This window comes from Ochotona princeps, chromosome 3, assembly GCF_030435755.1.
Source record: "Ochotona princeps isolate mOchPri1 chromosome 3, mOchPri1.hap1, whole genome shotgun sequence".
NCBI classification, from domain to species: Eukaryota; Metazoa; Chordata; class Mammalia; order Lagomorpha; family Ochotonidae; genus Ochotona; species Ochotona princeps.
In genome coordinates this window covers 42,588,691-42,607,008 of record NC_080834.1, presented here as the reverse complement: position 1 = coordinate 42,607,008, position 18,318 = coordinate 42,588,691, and the positions used below count along the sequence as shown (strand labels likewise).

The window sequence follows — 18,318 nt, the reverse complement described above, 5'->3', positions numbered from 1 at the left end:
TCACTGACTCAGAAGTTTAAATAAGTGTTGCACATTCAAAACAGGAAAATTTGCAATGAACAAAAATGCTACGGTTTCAACTCAAAATGTCAAATACTGAAACAAATGTACAAACTTGAAACTTGAAAGAGGGATTCAGACTGGGTCTGTGGACAAGGGATTCTCATGTATAGCCATCAAGACAATTTCATTTTTGCATGTAAGGTACTTCCTTGGTGATTCCACGAGACTTATGTTACTGGCTGACAACATTCTGTTGTCTAATGAGTTTAGTGTCAATAATTTCATTCTGCAAACGTGTTACTCATGTATTTCATTTGTAGACAGAGTTAAATGTAAAGTTTGAGCTCGTGTTAACAACTGAGGAGAGAAAATGCTTAAAGTAAGACATGAATACTCTTGAAAAAATCATATGTAAACAGATTGTGAAATTCTGTGGAAACCAGAGAAATGAAATATGAAAACACCTTTAAATATTTCAATGTATGATATCATTACAGCTCATTGAAATCAACTGAATTTCCCTCTACTCATTGAAAGAAATTGTTTCAGAACACAGAACAGTATGGAAAGTATCTTGAGACATTGAACAATCTATGCAATGCAAACATGAATGAGCTGCCAGGTAATGAAAACTCATGATGAAAAGTTAAGCACATATTTTTAAGTAAGGGAACACAATCTAAAAAGGCTACATGGTGCTGAAGACAACTATATTACATTCTCAAACAGACAAAACTGTGAAAAGAGGAAAAAAAAAAATCAGTGTTTTGCAGGAGTGTTTCTGTTAGTGGGAAAGATTGACAGAACACATTTTTTTTAAGATTATGGAACTACATTTATATTATAATTATGTATATGTAGATACATATATAAAATAATGCACTTTTTTAAATCCATGTAGTTCAATTTCTTACGTGAAGGCACAGCTTACATGACAAAAGCTATATACGTTCTTTTCAATTATGCTGTAAATCAATAATCCTAGCAACTGAAATCCATTTTTTAGATTTTTTATTAATATGAAAGGAACAAATCGCATGTATTTTTAAAGTACCTTCTTATAACTAAAATGTGTTGCATTTCATTATTAATTAAATAATGTATGTTTGTATGTATACACAGACATACACAAATATAACTTTCCAAACCAACAATTAAACTCTAAACGTTAAGAATTTAGCCATGTTTCTTGAATTTTGTTTATTGACTGAATATGCTGCATTTACCAATTTGAACTTCATTTACTTTAAAATTTCTGCCAACAAATTTCATATATTAATTCTCTTCCAGCCTTATATGCTCCTAATTTTGCTTTCTTAGGCATGGTTAAGTTACAGCCATTAACATCATGAGGAATTATGCCCTTCCTCTTTCTCTGTGTCAATACCCTCAAAATTTTTGTTTGTTTAATCCATGACAGATATTAAATGTTTGAATACTGCATGGTTTAGTGATTTTAATTAGATTTTCAATCAGTTGGCTTATTTATTCCTTTGTATTCTGAAACTCTGGTGACTATATTAGGCCTCGTGGCACCGAAGGGAATTGCCTACTTGGATAAAGTTAAGAACATGTGATTTCATCACTGTAATTTTATGGATTGTTGGTTCTGTTTGAAGTGTAACTTATTTTTGGCTTGTTTCTCCTTATTTTAGTATTTCTCCCTTCTTTGCATCCATACATGTGGATCAGTCTAGTTTTAATGCTTCTGTAAATAGGGCTGACTCTTCAAGAACGAAATGGGGCAATTAGCAACCTTGTGGAGAGTCCCTGCCCAAGAATGAGAATTCTCCTACTGTTGCTCATGCCCCAAACCACAGGCTGTCAATAAAAAGAAGCATAAAGAGTCAGATCAGTGATGCCTCAGGGAACTCGTACTGGACAGATAGTACAAAAGGTAAATCAACCCTGCCTTGATGGCATTCTAGTTGTTTAAATGGTTTGAAATCAGGGGATGAGCAGAGGGTTAACAGTTCAAATGAGATTCACATTCTGTCATCCCAGATGAATGAAAATTTAAGTCATGTTTTACCTGAGTTATGAAATTTCCATCTTAAATGCTTAAGCTTATGTCTAGTATTACCGCGACCAGCATAGCATGACCAGGATTAGAGAAGGAGGTGGAATCAGACAGAAATAAGGTTAAGATTACAAAATGGGGTGGCTTGAGGCAAGCCCCCTTGTCTGAGGAAGGCGGTAAATCTAGAGAGATCCTTGCCTCAATTTTTTTATTGAACTGCTGCGGCATCAAATTACAGGGCTTGATGTGGCACAAACTTTGACAACTATGTCCCATAGTGATGCTAGCTTGCCAAGCTTGATATTCAGCAAGCAACAGTGTGATCTAAGTACAAAAACCAGTATGTGACTACCTCAAGGATATCATGAAGTTCATAGTTTCGTGGCATTGGAACATTCCCCAGCTACAGACCCTTGCCTGCAAGTCTCAACTCTGGTCTTTGATTTTTGCCCAGGTGTGAAACATTGCCACAGACTTCATTCTTGGTCTCCAGTCTGTAAATTCAAGACTCCATGACAGTCTTCCCAGGTATTATTATTAAATCATGTTGGTATTGTTTTGCAGATTATCTGTGGCATGTATCTCATTTATTGTCTACTAAGGAAAAAAGAGGTAGAGAAAGAAACTAAAGACTGCTTGCTACCATTTTTATTCTTATTACCATAGCTTAGCTGCTATATTGCAGTTGGCTTTTTGATTTAAGACTCAACAGCAAAGTCAATAATTAAATTTAACAGTGTATGTGAGATGATAGATGATCTTAATGCATGAAGCTGAAAGATTATGAAGAATTTCAAGTGATGAAAAACTTGAAGACACTAAAGTGGGGTTAATGAATGCTATTTCTAGGCAGAGATAGTAATTATTTTGCTCTAGATACTGGCAGTTAGGTCGGAATATATGCTGTGTATGGTCAGATTGATATTTTTATCTTCAAAGGAGCTAAAACATTTCCTAGTTATTACCAAATGAACAATGAAGAAAAACTACTATCTAAAACAAAATAAAATAAAAGCACCATGTCAATAGTTTGTATTCTACTTTTCATTCAAATTTTGTGTTCACTGCTTCAGAATGTTGTCGAAATTCTGAAATAGAAAATTTGTCATTAATATTTCAAGATACTAAAGTTTAAAAATGACCTAGAAGTTTTCCTATGAAATTGCTGAAAGGGAGGATAAGGCATTCTATCGCCATAACTTTTCTACATTGGCAACATTCAGAAAAGAGAGATGGAAAGTCGCTGACCAAATAATTTTATGTTGGATTTAGAGAATTATAACAAACAAATCTTTAAATTAAATATCTCTTCAACAAAGATATATGAATATATTTAGTACAGAAACACTTTGACATTCAGTAGCTTCAATGAAAATTCAGTTTAAAGAGCTTAATGAACATGTATAGAAATTAATTGGTCGCAAAACAGCTATTAGTGAACTCAACTTCTTTAAGATTATAGCAGTTCAGTGATTATACCAATATCCATTAGAAGTACTAACATTGTGAAATTCTATCAAAATTAAAATTATGAAATAAGAGGAAAATAAATGTATGATTTGTTTTATTTACAAATGATTACTTTCACTATCTTTAAAACATTCCCTGAATTTTATTTTTACCATTCCCGTCATATATCTCCCCACAATTAATTAATCTTTACCATTTCTTTTCTCATTTTTCTCTGTCCAAGGTCAGTAAAACTTTCAGTATTTTCTAATATAGGAGCTCATTCTTCTTTCACTTCTACAAAGTTATTATTCAGATATTTCTGTTCTGTGACCATACATGTTTGGAAATTTACCTATCTGTTCATAGACTCTTACAATTTCCTAATGTCATCTTTCCTAATCACTGCCTCTTTTTGTATATAATCATAATTATCCTACATATAGCATTTTTTGTCAAATGTAATAGATTTTCTCCTGTTTTTATGCACAAATAGCATTACATACTTTGCACACATGTGTACATGATATGTTTTATAGGAGTTAAATCATACATTTTCTATCTCAAAATATTTTTATTAAGATAATCTTAACAAAAGGAAATAGGAGATAAGATATATTTAATTTTAAGAAGCTATATGCAAATTTATTAGAATATAATTTGGAAGTAAAATTATGTCTGACAATCTGGTACACATTTGTTGTAAAATGTTTGCCATAATCGACTTGATTAGCTTATCTCTTATCTCACATAGCTGTTTCCCCCACTTTTGGTGTTGTGAGAATTCGTTAGATAATATCTCTCAAGAAATTTCATGTACATCATCTGGTATCATGAGCTATAAACATTACGATGTGCCTTGGATATCTGGATTTATTTCTGCTATAATTGAAAGTTTGTGTATTTTGCCCAATGTCTAATTCCTGAATTCTTCAGCCTGGAGAACCACTGACTTGCTCTGCTTCTGTGCCCTGGACTTTCTGCAGTTAAATCGTTCTGGTGAAATCACATAGTATTTGTCTGCAACTGGCTTTCTTCAGTTGCTGGGATAGCTCCAGATTCATGCATACTTTCATAAAAGCTTCAAGTTTTCTTTTTATTGCTGAAATTTATGTGTGTATTAGCATATTTTATATGTATAAATATTACTTATATGCATTTATTTCCTTATTCAAATGCCCATCAAAGAGCACTTTTCCCCCCATCTCTTGGCTCTTATAAATAACACTGAATTGAAGATGAGACACAGGTTTGCTCTCCTTTGGATACATTACCAGAAAAAGTATTGCTGGGCCATAAACAATTTGTCTTCATGTTTTTGGTTCTTTGGGGGAAATCTTACCTATGTATCTTTTCAGAGTGAGTGCATCAACTTTCCATTATTCCGGCAACATATACAGAGTTCTCTTTAGTCTATGTTTACTCTATCTTCTAACCAATGTTTGCTATTTCTTGGTTTTATGATAATAGCAACACTCATAGGTAAAATATATTTCTTTATGACACGGATATGTGTTTCATAGATGGTTAATAATGTTTATTACCATTTGATACCTACTGGACATTTTCATGTCTGCTATTAACAAAAGTCTAAAATTATTACGGTTCTGGCAGGTTAGCAGCCATGCGGTCCACCTCAGAGCCGGGCTAAGGCCTGAGCTCCACCCTGCTCCAGTTAGGCGGGAGCAGGGTACCTCGGGTGAGTTCCACTCGCCAAACCTGCAGCAGGGAGGCTGTGGGTGAGTACTCTGTTCTGGGCGGCCAGTGCACCAAGTGGTGCCAGGCTTTGCCTGCTGGCCACCCGGCGGTGAACTCAGAGGTTTTTACGATGTGGAAAGCTATTTGGGGACACGCATCAGTAGGCCCAACACTGGTATAGGGAAGACAGGATTCCTTGCAATATCCAGGTAGAGAGGCTTGAATTTCTAGGACAACACAACCCCCGCCCTCGTTGGAGGGTGAATGGGATTGGGAAATGGCACGATCTAGGCCCCGGGAGTTCAAACCTCCGGCAGCTGGGAGGTTGCCAGGGGGATGCAGGATGAGGCGTCTTGCTCAGATTCTGACTCCAGCCACGAGGTGCTCGAGGTGAACTGTGCCCGGGCCTGCCAGGATGGAGCACAGGTCAAGCCGAGTTGGGCCATTGCACCTGGTACTCTGCTTGAACCAAGGGCCAGAAGCCATAAAGTCTAGGGCTGAGGCTGGGACAAATGAGGGAATGAAACAAGATGAGTCAGAGCAACCACCGGTAGGCGTATGATCTACGGCTAGTAACAGGCTCAGGGTGGGAGCCAAGGCGACACCCTAACCGGGTTTAGGCTCCCTCCAGGGGGAACGTGTGCTGGAATGGGGGCTGTGTTCTAACCTAGAAATAGTTGTAGTCTCCCAAGGCACCACTGTGGGCTGGGATTGGATGTACCGGACTGTGCCGGACCCCAACACTGTCATGTGTCCTGGATGACCAAGGTAGACATGAGACTGGCTGGGCTGGGTCTCGAACCCCTACTGAGCCACTTGTGAACTGTATGTGGGTGTGGACGAGCCATGGCTGGGCTGGGACATCCTATAACAAGATTCAGAATTGGGGGCCCTGCGGCGTGGCCTAGCGGCTAAAGTCTTCACCTTGAAAGCCCCGGGATCCCATGTGGGTGCCGGTTCTAATCCCGGCAGCTCCACTTCCCATCCAGTTCCCTGCTTGTGGCCTGGGAAAGCAGTCAAGGACAGCCCAAAGCCTTGGGACCCTGCACCCATGTGGGAGACCCAGAAGAGGTTCCTGGTTCCCGGCATCAGATTGGCACGCACCGGCCCGTTGAGGCTCACTTGGGGAGTGAAACATCGGATGGAAGATCTTCCTCTCTGTCTCTCCTCCTCTCTGTATATCCGGCTTTCCAATAATAATAATAAAAAAAAAATCTTAAAAAAAAAAAAAAGAAGAATCAGAATGGGGTGAAAGCCAGCCAGGTTAATCCACTGTTCCTGCTTGGACAGGAGGTGAACTGAGAAGAGTTGGCTCAAAAACCCCCTGGTATGCGCATAACTTGGCAATGGGAGAGGCTCAGAGGAAGATGCCTGGGCAACTCCTCTGGCAAGATACAGAACCTCCAGGTTAGTGCAAGAAGTACAATAGGTAACAGCCCAGAACAGGCCATGGAAAATTTCCAATGGGCATGCATTTGGCACGGGACGGGGCGGACCAGGCTGGGTCAGTGCATGTCATCCACTGGCTAATCCAGGCACCAGAACAGAGTGTGGGTTGGGCGGGTTTGGTTGAGACAAAACCAGCGTACAATGTGGAATGCCAGGGCGAGGTTGCCAGTACTAGATTTGACTGCAGCGCCCACCCAGCACATGTGAGAACCGGGAAGGGCAGAACTGGCATGGGGACTTAGGGGCTGGTCCCCTCGCCGGACAGCTACCCCTACTGGAGAGCGTGGGCTGGGTTGGGGACAGACCACACTAAGCAGGGCTACAACACCTGAGCGCCGCATGGGAACTAGACCAGGGAAAAGCCAGGTTGAGCAAATTATCCCCTGTTGGGGCAAGCATAAATTAGGATGAATGAGGCTTGTAAGGACTTAGACGCAACACCAGCTGGCAGATGATGGCTCTGGGGGCCAATTCTGTTAAGTCAAATTGCAGAAACACCCGAAGAGTGCATAAATCAGGACAGAGAGAGATCCAGGAGGGAAACAATGGATTCCCCCCTCCTGGATCATTACTCCCGCGGGAGGACATGATAACATGGAAGGGGCCCGGGGTGGTTAGACAGAGAAGAACTCAACAACATCTGTGGGGGCTGGATGGCTGAGTTGGTGGGTTAGAACTAAGCTGTAAAACCCAGGGACAAATACAAGAGGTAAATGGGATGTGGGACAGACTGGACTAGTCTGCTATGCACACAGGTAAACCAGGATAAGGGACGGGCCTAGTGGGATCATTGTAGGTCGCCCCGACTAGGCTGCAGCCCCCACTGGCTGATGCAAGTGCCGAGTGCGTGCTGGGCAGAACCAACCTGGTCTGCAACACCTACTGGTTCCAGTGCAACTCAAGTCCGAAAACAGAACCAGCCCAGGAACTGCAGTACAAGCTGATTGAGGCAATGAACAGCTGGACTCAGAACGCTAGCCAAGAAAAGACAGAGGACAGAGCGGGTCAATCAACCATCTCAGATATATGTTGGCAGCGAAAAATGCGCGAATGAAGACTCTATGAAGGACAGTGTCAACCAGTGAACTCTGCAACGACCTCATCGAACTGGGAGTGGCGAGACTGGGGTGGGGGGAGGGATCCACCTCGGGGGAGGGGCATGGGGAGGAGTGGGGGGGGGAATCCCAGAGCCTATGAAACTGTCACATAATGCAAAATAATTAAAAAAAATTATTACGGTTCTGTTATTAATTTGAATTGAGTATTTTTTTCTGTTTATATTTTATTTCATATTTTGGACAATATGTCTTCATCAGATATTTTTTTTCTAATAATATTTCTCCATAAACAGTTGGATACATTTTGATAATTGCTTTCTCCACTCTAAAGAAACTCTTTAGTTTTATAGAATCTGATTTGTTATCGCAGCATTTTTGGTGTTGTATAAATATTTAAAATTACAAATATCAGTGCTAATGACATTTTTTTTCTTTTTGTTTTTCTTTCGGGAGTTTTACAGATGCAGATACTGCATCTGATTTTTTAAAGTATTAAAGTCAGTTTTAAGAATAGCCTGAAATAAGTGTCAAATTTAACTTTGTATATGGGTAATTCAGCTTACCAACAGAATGTTTTGAAGAAAATGTTCTTGCTTATTAGATTTTTTTTTTTTTTTGTACAACAGTTGTCTACATATTTACTGATTTGTTGTGGGCTCTTTTTTCTGTTTTATTAGCGCGTGTGTGTGTGTGTGTGTGTGTGTGCGTACACACCAAAGCAATCCACATGCATATGCTGACAAGGAAAAAATAAACTTCGGTTATTTCTTAATCTAATCTTAGAATTTATATTAAGACAGGGGTGGCTCTGGCAGGGTTGTGTGTTATCTAGTGGGCTCACACCCAGGCAGGTGGAAAAAGACTGGGTTTTTTGCATCTGGCTGATGGTGGGGAACATGGTAGTGAGGTGCAGGGAGTAAGCATGCTGGGATTATGTGTTGGTGGACCAGGTTTGGGGAACAGTAAACATAGTTGTTTTGGGTGGGAAGAGGGGTAGGGTCCTACACCAGAACACATGAGAGGTCCAGGTCTCAGGATTCATGTATGAGCTGGGGTCCCTGGCTGCTGTGCAGAGCTCCAGGCCAGCACCCCCCTACACACACACACACACACACACACACACACACACACACACACTAATTGGGCTTGAGAAAACTGTATTGGGGAACCCATGAATTCCTGGGGGACAAAGGTCTGTGGAATGCTCGGAGAAGGTACAATGGGGATGTGTGGGAGGGAGGATAGCTGAAAGAGTATGTTGCAGTTGTCCTCAACTTTTGGGGGATTTCCTCTCACAAGGGAATTGAACTCTCAGGTAAGTGAGGGGGCTGAGACCAACTGGTTTGGTGGAGGGAATCTGGAATCTGGAGGACTTTTCTGAGTCAAACAAATGTACCTACACATTTTGGAGACCTGAGCTGTGTTAGTTAGCATCAACCACTGCTGACCATCACCCATCACCACACACTTAGGCTAGGGTTGGGGACCTACATATTGAGGCTAGTCACAGTACTGGCCAATGAGTGTAGCAAGGGGGACATAATGTTATGCTAGGCCGTGACACTAACCAATACGTGAGACAACAATATGGGGGCAGAGGCTGTTGGAGATATGTGGGCTCACCCCTGTGGAACTGCAGTATCCATTGGTTTGCACAAGAGCTAGGGGTACTGATAGGCTGACCTATGGAACCCCTGACACATGTGGACACTGGATTTGGGGACAGGTCATGCTGTTTCAGGCTGCAAACACCAATAGTTGTGCCCCAAAACAGGATGCGGGATGAGCCGGACCACAAAATTTACCAGCATGCAAAAAGGCCAAGAGAGAAAGAGCAGGTTATGTTGGGTAAGGGTCTAGCACTCACTGGCACAACGTAAGGTTTGGGTCTAGGCGTGGACCTGGTGGGGGAACTCGGCAAACTCCTCTGGTGGGCCAAAGCTCTTGCTGGGGAGCATGTGACACAAGCCTGGGTGTCAGTCAATCCAGGCAAGGCAACCTCACTTGTCGGCGAGCATGCGGGTCCGTTGAAAAACAGGAGAGTGGGCAACATGGCAGGGCCAAGTCAAACCTTAGCATACATCGGGGTTGGCGCCATGGCCTAGTGGCTAAAGTCCTCGCCTTGAACACACCAGGACCCCATAGGGGCACCAGTTCTAATCCCGGCAGCTACACTTCCCATCCAGTCCCCTGCTTGTGGTCTGAGAAAGCAGTCAAGGACAGCCCAAAACCTTGGGACCTGGGACCCTATACCTCTGTGAGAGACCTAGAAGAAGTTCCTGGCTCCTCGCTTCGGATTGGCGCAGCAGTGGCCTTTGCGGTCACTTGGGGAGTGAATTATCAGAGGGAAGATCTACCTCTCTGTCTCTCCTCCTCTCTGTATATCTGACTTTGTAATGAAAATAAAATAAAACTTTAAACAAACAAACAAACAAACAAACAAACAAAAAGCCATAGTACACTAGCATGCTCAGGAGCCAGGATTCGGTGTGTGGTAGGCAATGCTAGGCTAGGTTACTAAACCCACCTGTTTTCACCAAAGTTGGGATGGGGGCATACTAGGCAGGACTAGGCTACAGCACCAAACTGTGAAAGTTTGGACTGGGTGAGGGGGAGTAGGGTTGTTAATGTTGGACCAGGCCAGATTGTAGCATCTGTTGGCAAAGGCCAAAAAGGAGGATGGGCTATGCAGGCCTGGTCAGAATAACCAGTGGCATGCAAAAAATCTGTAGCTGCAGCAGGCCTGCTCCAGGAGCTTAGGGGATAACCCGAATAGTTGTGGTTCTCATTGGTAAGTGAAAGAGCCAGAATGGGGGCACCAAACTGGGCTGGATATGACTGTAGTATCTTCTGGCATGGATATGGATTTGATCTGGAGTGTGCTAGGCTAGGCTAGGTTCCAACACATGCAGGTACTCATGAGAGCCAAGGTGGCTTTAAGACAGTTTTAGTACCCACTGAACCATGTGATAGCTGGGTCTGGGTGTGGATCATGAGTGGATGGACAGTAGCTCTCAACAGTAAGGGCCAAAACGGGTGTGGGCCTGTCAGGCAAGGCCACTGTGCATGGACAGTAGGTGAGCAAGTCAACCTGGGCCAAGGACCCCCTGGTATGTGCGAGATCTGCCACTAGTGGGTGACATGATAGAGTAACTTGGAGAATGCCTCTGCCAGAATGCAGGTAAGCACAGGACTGAGACTTGGGTCAGCACATATCAAACCAGGTTACAGTACGCACAAATGTGTAGCTCAGGTGTGGGGCCAAGCCAGGTTGGACCAGTTCATAGCACCTACCGGTAAATATGAAAACAAGGACAGGATGCAGGACAAGCCATGTTGGGCTGCAACACCAGGCAGTTCACATTAGACCCAGCACTTGGCATCAGCCGGGCCAGGAATGTTGCAGCACCAACGCAAATGCCAAGGTGAGGCAGGCTCTGCCAGACAAGGTCCCAGTAGTCATCAGCACATTTAACACTGGAGGTTGTAGGAGTCCACTAGGGGAGAAGTGAGGGCTCCCCTACTGTACCCTGCTCCTGTTGGTGAGCCTAAGAACTGGGATCATGGGCAGACTAGGCCAGGCAGGGCTACACAACCTATTGGCCTTCATATGTACTGGGTTACAGAGAGAGCCAGCTTGGACTACGTGATTATATGCATTGTTCATATATGGTTGGACTTTGTCACAGAATCAGTTGGCAAGTGCTGGTTAATGTAGGCAAGTCTTGTTAGTTTAGCCTGTAGACTCACCTGGAACTTAACAATATCCAGGGCTAGAAGTGTATCTATTAGAAAAATTATGGCCAACCCTCTGATGGACTTGCAGCTTCCATCAGGGAGCATGAGAACCATGGTTAAAGGTGGATGGAACTGGCTGGGCAGGAGGTAGCGCCCACTAACGTTAAGTGTGGGCTGGACAGTGTAGTCATTTGGGCTGACACAGGCTGCAGCATCCCATAGGTGTGTACAAACATCAAATGGGATGGGGGGCAGACTGATCACTCTGTTGCACATACCAGCATGCTGAGGAACCATGGCTAGGAGTGGGCCTTGCGGGGGGGTTTGGGGTCACTTCAACTGGGCTATAGTTTCTACTGGTGTATATGAAGGCCAAGTGTGTGCTGGGCAGGGTAAGGTGGGACTGCAGCATCCATTGGTTTGAAAAAGAAATGGGGCTGGAGACAGATCTAACTGTACAACTTGAACTATCAGTGTGTGTAGGGTGGGGGTGGGGGACTAACGTGGGTGATGGATTAATTAGAACCTGTACTGACTGGCAAATACAGGAGTCAGTGCTAAGATTACCTCTGTTGAGGTTTTGCTGACCCGCCAAATAGACCCCTGGACTCAGAACTCCAACCATGAGGAAGTTAGCAGGATCTGAGATCTAACCATGGAGTGAACTGGGTCTCTTCGGTTGCCAAAGACTATGTACTGGAAGGCATGCCAAGATCAACATGGGGAATATGGCAATTCATTGGGGCCTGCAGAGGACATCTAGTACCATAGCAGAGGATGGAGGGCAGAACAAATTTGACAACTCTAGCAATCAAGAGTTGACAGCAAGTATCTGAATGAGTAGAAACTCTAAGTAGACTATGTCAGCCAATGTTCCTCAAAAGGATTCCCTCATCTTTATAACAATGAAATCAATAGCATTTCAGAACTATTAAAACCACTTGAGCAGGACCCTCTAGGCATGCTCCACATAGAAACCCTGGAGGACATTGGGTGACCGATTCCTATCCCGGGGTATTGATGCATTTGGAATATCGGACATAGCTTCTCCCCCTCTTTGCCCCCTTCTTAGATACAGGAAGAAGAAAAAGAAAATTAGGAACAATGGTCTCATCCATGTTTGCCTATTCTTCAACCCTTCCCACCCTAATCAGTAGTTCACATAACATTTTCAAATCATTTTATTTCAATAGAACAATGCACCCTTCTCAAATATGTAATCATTAAATAAAGTAAACTAGAATTGAAATCCCTAATATAATTTTACAGAATATGAATTTGTAATCATGTTCTGCTAGATTCTACTGAAATGTGTTTTATTTATCAGAACTTTGTAAACCAAATACTAAATATCCTCACTATCATGTGTAATACAAAAATGTTAGCTTTTGCATATTTGAAACATGGCTAAAATATAATCGATTTTTGGAGCAAAATCTTGAATACACAAAAATAAATAAGAAAAGATAAGTTTCATGGCAGTGGGTACTACAATATTTAGTGAGGGCCAAAATAGTTGTCCTTTGAAATGAAAAACTAGCTGTTAGGTAACTGTGAGTGTTAAAAACGATTTGCATGTCTCACCTTAGATACTGGCAGAAGGGAGTATTCATAGTGGGAAGAACAGTTTGCAATTGGTTACCCCTGATTTTTTTTCTATTCAAGTGAGCAGAGAGAGGGAATAGTATTTCTATCATCCTGTCTGTGGTCTCAGTGTAAGCATATTGTCAATTTACACATGGGACTTTAAGTATTTTTACAATTACATTCCAGAGAGAAGATAATTGCAAGCAAGCAGAAGCACATTTGCTCAGGTTGCAAATTTAACTACATTACAGGGCAGATGTTGTAGAAAACTCAATATTAAACATTTACTGCCAAAACATTTATTCAGTTGTCTCCAGAAATCATTTTGTTTACAACATGTGGCTTGCTAGACTGTATTCATATCCAATCATGAAATAAATAAATAAGTAGAAATTATAAGTGGACAAAGTATGTCTCAGTTTGTTTTCAAAATAATTTGTCTCTTCCCTTTTGTTCTTCTGATATATGTCTCAGTGTCTTTAATTTTCATGTCTAAATGATCTTTATTTAAAGATGTTTTGGTGATAGGGCAATTCAATTTTCAAACAAGAAAATCTCATCATGCAACTTAAAAACACATGGGTAAGCCTTAACTATTAAAGTTCACACAAATAGTTGTAATACAATAATTGTAAAAAAAGTTGTTATTTACATTTTTTATTAATAGAGTTGCATGAAATACCTTGTTTCGTGTATTAACTGTTATGAGAAATATATGAGAAATGTAGACTCACAGAAAGATATTTGCTTAAGCTATTTTAAATATTTATGTTCGATATTTTGATTTTACATACTTTATCTATGCAGCATAGGTTATGCCTTTCTGATTTTTCATAGTTACTTATGCTCTCTGCCCAAGTCTGATCACACATTTGTACTATCGGTTTTGCAACCAGTCGTACAAGTATCAAATGACCCATTCAAAGAAGAGACAAAATTACATTTTCATTGACTTGGATGCTCATAGTAATCTCATTAACAGACACAAATCAAATGCTTACTGTAAGCATTTTAGAACAGCTTATGGACAGAATCTTCATATCATTTTATTTCAGTACACCAATAAATATAAAGAAAAAAGATACATATTTTTAAGCTTGTTTTCCATATTTTCTTATTTTTGAGATAAAATTTAAACTTACACTGTAGTCACAAACTTAATGATCCACCAAATAAAAGAGCTCAAAATACTAAATAAATAAAAACATAATTCAGCATGACAATTGGAACAGTGCATAAAAAATAATTCAAGTGGAAGTTTAGAGCCCAGTGCTGTAGCGTAATGGTTAAGGTCGTTGCCTTGAACACTTGGGAATACCATATGGGCGCTGGTTCTAATCCCGGCAGCTCTACTTCCCATCCAGCTCCCTGCTTGTGACCTGGAAAAGCAGTTGAGGATGGCCCAGAGCCTTGGCACACTGCACCCGTGTGGGAGACCTGGAGGAGGTTCCTGGTTCCTGGCTTCAGATTGGCACAGCACCTGTTGTTGCATTCACTTAGGGAGTGAATCATTGGACAGAAGATCTTCCTCTCTGTCTCTCCTCTTCTCTGTACATCTGCCTTTCCGATAAAATAAATAAATCTTAAAAAAAAGGTAAACTTTTTTTAAAGAATTATTTATTTTTATTCAAAAAGCAGATAGAAACAGACAGGAGGAGAGACAGAGAGGGAGAATTTTGGTGCTATGATTCATTCCAAGTGGCCACAACAGTTGGAGCTGCATTGATCCAAAGCCAGGAGACTGGAGCCTCTTTCAGGTCTCCCATGCAGGTGCAGGGTCCCAAGGCTTTGGGACGTCCTTGACTGCTTTCCCAGGCCACAAGCAGGGAGCTGGATGAGAAGCGGGGCTTCCAGGATTACAACTGGTGCCCATACAGGATCCAGGTGAATTCAAGTTGAGGACTTTACCGGCAAGGTCACCACGCCGGGCCCACCAGTTTTAAGTTTTGACATTTGATTTGGAGCTACAAAATATATTCAGACACATGTGTGCATGTAACTGCAGATGCTAGAGTTGATTGATTTTTTTCCATTAGTCAGATATATATTATAGAATACAGAAATGAAATATCCCAATTTTCACTATCAGATATTCTCTGAAAAAAAAAAAACTTTATAAGTTTATTTTTAACATCAATTTAAACACCGTTCTAATTTTCTGATCCAAATTATTAATCAAAATATTTAATTCTAAATTATTGGAAACATCTGGTTATTGGACAGATTTTAACTTCTTTGTAGATTTTTTTAAAAAAAGATTAATTTATTTTTATTTTGAAGTCAGATATGTACATATATACGTATATATAGAGAGAGAGAGTCAGAGAGACGGAGAGGAGGAGAGACAAAGAAGAAGATCTTCTGTCTGCTGATTCACTCTCCAAGTGACTGCAACAGCAGGTGCTGTGCTGATCCAAAGCCAGGAACCTGGAGCCTCTTCTAGGTCTCCCATCTGGGTGCAGTGTCCCAAGGCTTTGGACCATCTTCCATTGTTTTCCCAGGCCACAAGCAGGGAGCTGGATGAGAAGCAGGGCTGCTGGGATTGGAACCGGCGCCCATATGGGATCCCGGCAGGTTCAAGGCGAGGACTTTAGCCACTAGGCCACTGCTGGGCCCTTCTTCATAGGTTTTATATTATTTTTTAAAGTATTAGTTAAGTAAAATGTAAACTCATGATAAGATAGTGTATGTATGTCATTGCAGTCATTTATTAGACTTTATATTTCCTCTGAGGTACTAAGATTCCCCTAGGAACAATTTCTCATAAACTAGCTTGAACATTTCTCAACAAATAGCAAAATTAAGTTAATATTTAATCCTGCAGTAGAGAAGTATGAGTGTAGCAATCATTCAAATAATCAATCCTACAGAAGGACAGCATTGCTTTTCTGTTACAAAGCAGTGTTATCCTGAGGTTTCACCCTCAGCCGAGTTTATCATAAGAAATCAAACAACGACTTTGTTATCTGTTTAATCATACAGACCCAACAGAGAGTCAATCATTTGCAGAATATATACCACATGTATTGAAAGTTGCTCAGGACTTCATTAAAACTTCTGTTTTGGGTTTTATAAATCAATATATGATTGATATATTGACCTGCACTGTATCACAAATGCACGTACACAACAAACACTACACACAGTTTAAGACACATAAGAAATATAGAAATGCTTCATAGATTCTTTGTGGTAATTTTGGCCATTGACAGTTAGCAAAAACCAAGCCAAAACAAATGACATAATAAAAAATAGGGAGAACTCTGTCTTGAATCCTGTGTTCAGACTGTTGGTGCTAACGACCAAGGCTGAAGCTGTGGGCAATGGCTTGCGGGTGGAAAACACGTCTAATACAAGATGAACCTATAGACCTGAGGGCAAGGGTACACAACTGGACAGCAGGTCAAGGCCACAGAACTGGATATCCTTGAGGTATTCTTGTACCTGTTCTTGGGTCATGCTGCTAGATCCTGACCATTAAGCACCGGCTAGTTAAGTAAGCTGTGGGGCATAGGTATCAATGTTTGTGACACATTGATTCCTATAATTTTACTCCCCAAGCAATTCAATATGACATTGTGCTTGAAAATCCTAGGTCAAACTCTTTGCTCACAAGAGAGATCTTCGCTCTGGACACAGGCAATAGTAGTCTTCATTTTGTGTCTAATTTTTTTTTTCTTAATTGCATGTTGCCTCCATCTTCAACCTGTTGATCCCATTGCGGGCAGTGGCAATTTGGATTTTTAAAAACAGAACTAAAAGTCAAAGATTCTTTAAGCACATACAACAACCTTCTTTTTATATTCAGGAAATGAATCCTACTTGTTAGTTCCAGAAATTATAGTTTGAATGAGCATGTTTTTTCATGAACACCTTGCTAAGAACCCAGTTATTTCATCCGATAGACTGGCCCTAAAATGCAACAGTATAAAAATCATAAACTAACAGAATATTTTAACACTAATATTTGTGAGTCAACCTGTGAATCAGAGAAGAAAAATCATGCTCATTATTACAGAACAGATGATTTTTGGAAAGAACAGTCATCTAACAACCAAAATAAACAGTTGTTTTTATAATGATTATTACATAGTTCAAAGACATCTTAATTTGCAATATAATCAGTTAATAATAACTAGGAATTTATTTATATATACTGACTCATCCTTAATGAATGATTAAAACATTTTCACTGCATAAGATATTTAAAAAAATAAAACAGTGACTTTTATACAGTGACTTTCAGTAACACTGAATGTCGTAACACCATTTTAACTACCCTTGCTCTAATTTTTAGTAAATGCATATTTATTATCTTTGAGATTTATTTTAATTTTTGGAAACAAAAGTTTTGCACAAGAGTTACACACAGAGAAAGGAGACAGCAATGTCTTCCACTTACTGGTTCCTTCCCAAATGGCCACAATAATAGGGATGTCAGGCCGAAGACCGTAGGCAAGCGATTCATTTGCATGCAGGGGCTCCCATACATACATATCCTGTGGGGCAGGGACCCAAACACTTCAGACATCTTTTGATCCTTTCCAAGGTGTCTGAGCTCAGAACTTAGGTGCACTTATAAAAAAAATCTGTCCTCACCTTGAAAGCCCCGGGATCCCATATGGGCGCCGGTTCTAATCCCGGCAGCTCCACTTCCCATCCAGGTCCCAGCTTGTGGCCTGGGAAAGCAGTCAAGGACGGCCCAAAGCCTTGGGACCCTGCACCCGCATGGGAGACCTGGAAGAGGTTCCTGGTCCCGGCATCGGATTGGCGCGTACCGGCCCGTTGCGGCTCACTTGGGGAGTGAAACATCGGACGGAAGATCTTCCTCCTCCTCTCTGTATATCTGGCTTTCAATAACAATAAAATCTTAAAAAAAAAAAAAATCTGCGTTGCTTGATTGGATTGGCTAGAACCACAGTACAAAGCTAACTAGAAATGCTGAGAGTGACAACATATGTTTCCCTCTCTCTTAAAAGGAATGTATGCTTTATCACTAAATAAGGTTTACCTCTAAATTTTAATCAACGTGAACAGATTGCCTTTTTTTCTAGACTCCTTGGTACCTAGAGATTTTAACAGAAAAAAAAATTGAAATTTTATTTCAAGAAAGCATCTATTAACAGAACTTATGTATTTTAGTTTTATTTTTGCAATGTTTTTGGATGTGATTAAACATAAATGAACTGATTACTGATTCAATATTTACTGTAAATAAACATACATATAATCAAAATCTAAGTTGCTGAAAAAGATATCATGTGATCATAACTTACTTCTTGGGTTCAAGTGGCTAAAATTTTGTTAGCTATTTTT

The 18,318-nt window shown here is 40.8% G+C and overlaps 1 protein-coding gene across 1 annotated transcript in view; it reads right to left on the bottom strand.

Moving 5' to 3' along the window:
- The window catches only part of LOC131479855 (MICAL-like protein 1), a 51,867-nt gene extending 40,155 nt beyond the window's left edge, over positions 1 to 11,712 (bottom strand). Inside the window, 1 exon segment of the mRNA XM_058661323.1 lies at positions 11,428 to 11,712. Coding sequence (XP_058517306.1) covers positions 11,428 to 11,712 — 285 coding nt within the window.
- Positions 11,713 to 18,318: the final 6,606 nt, after the last annotated feature.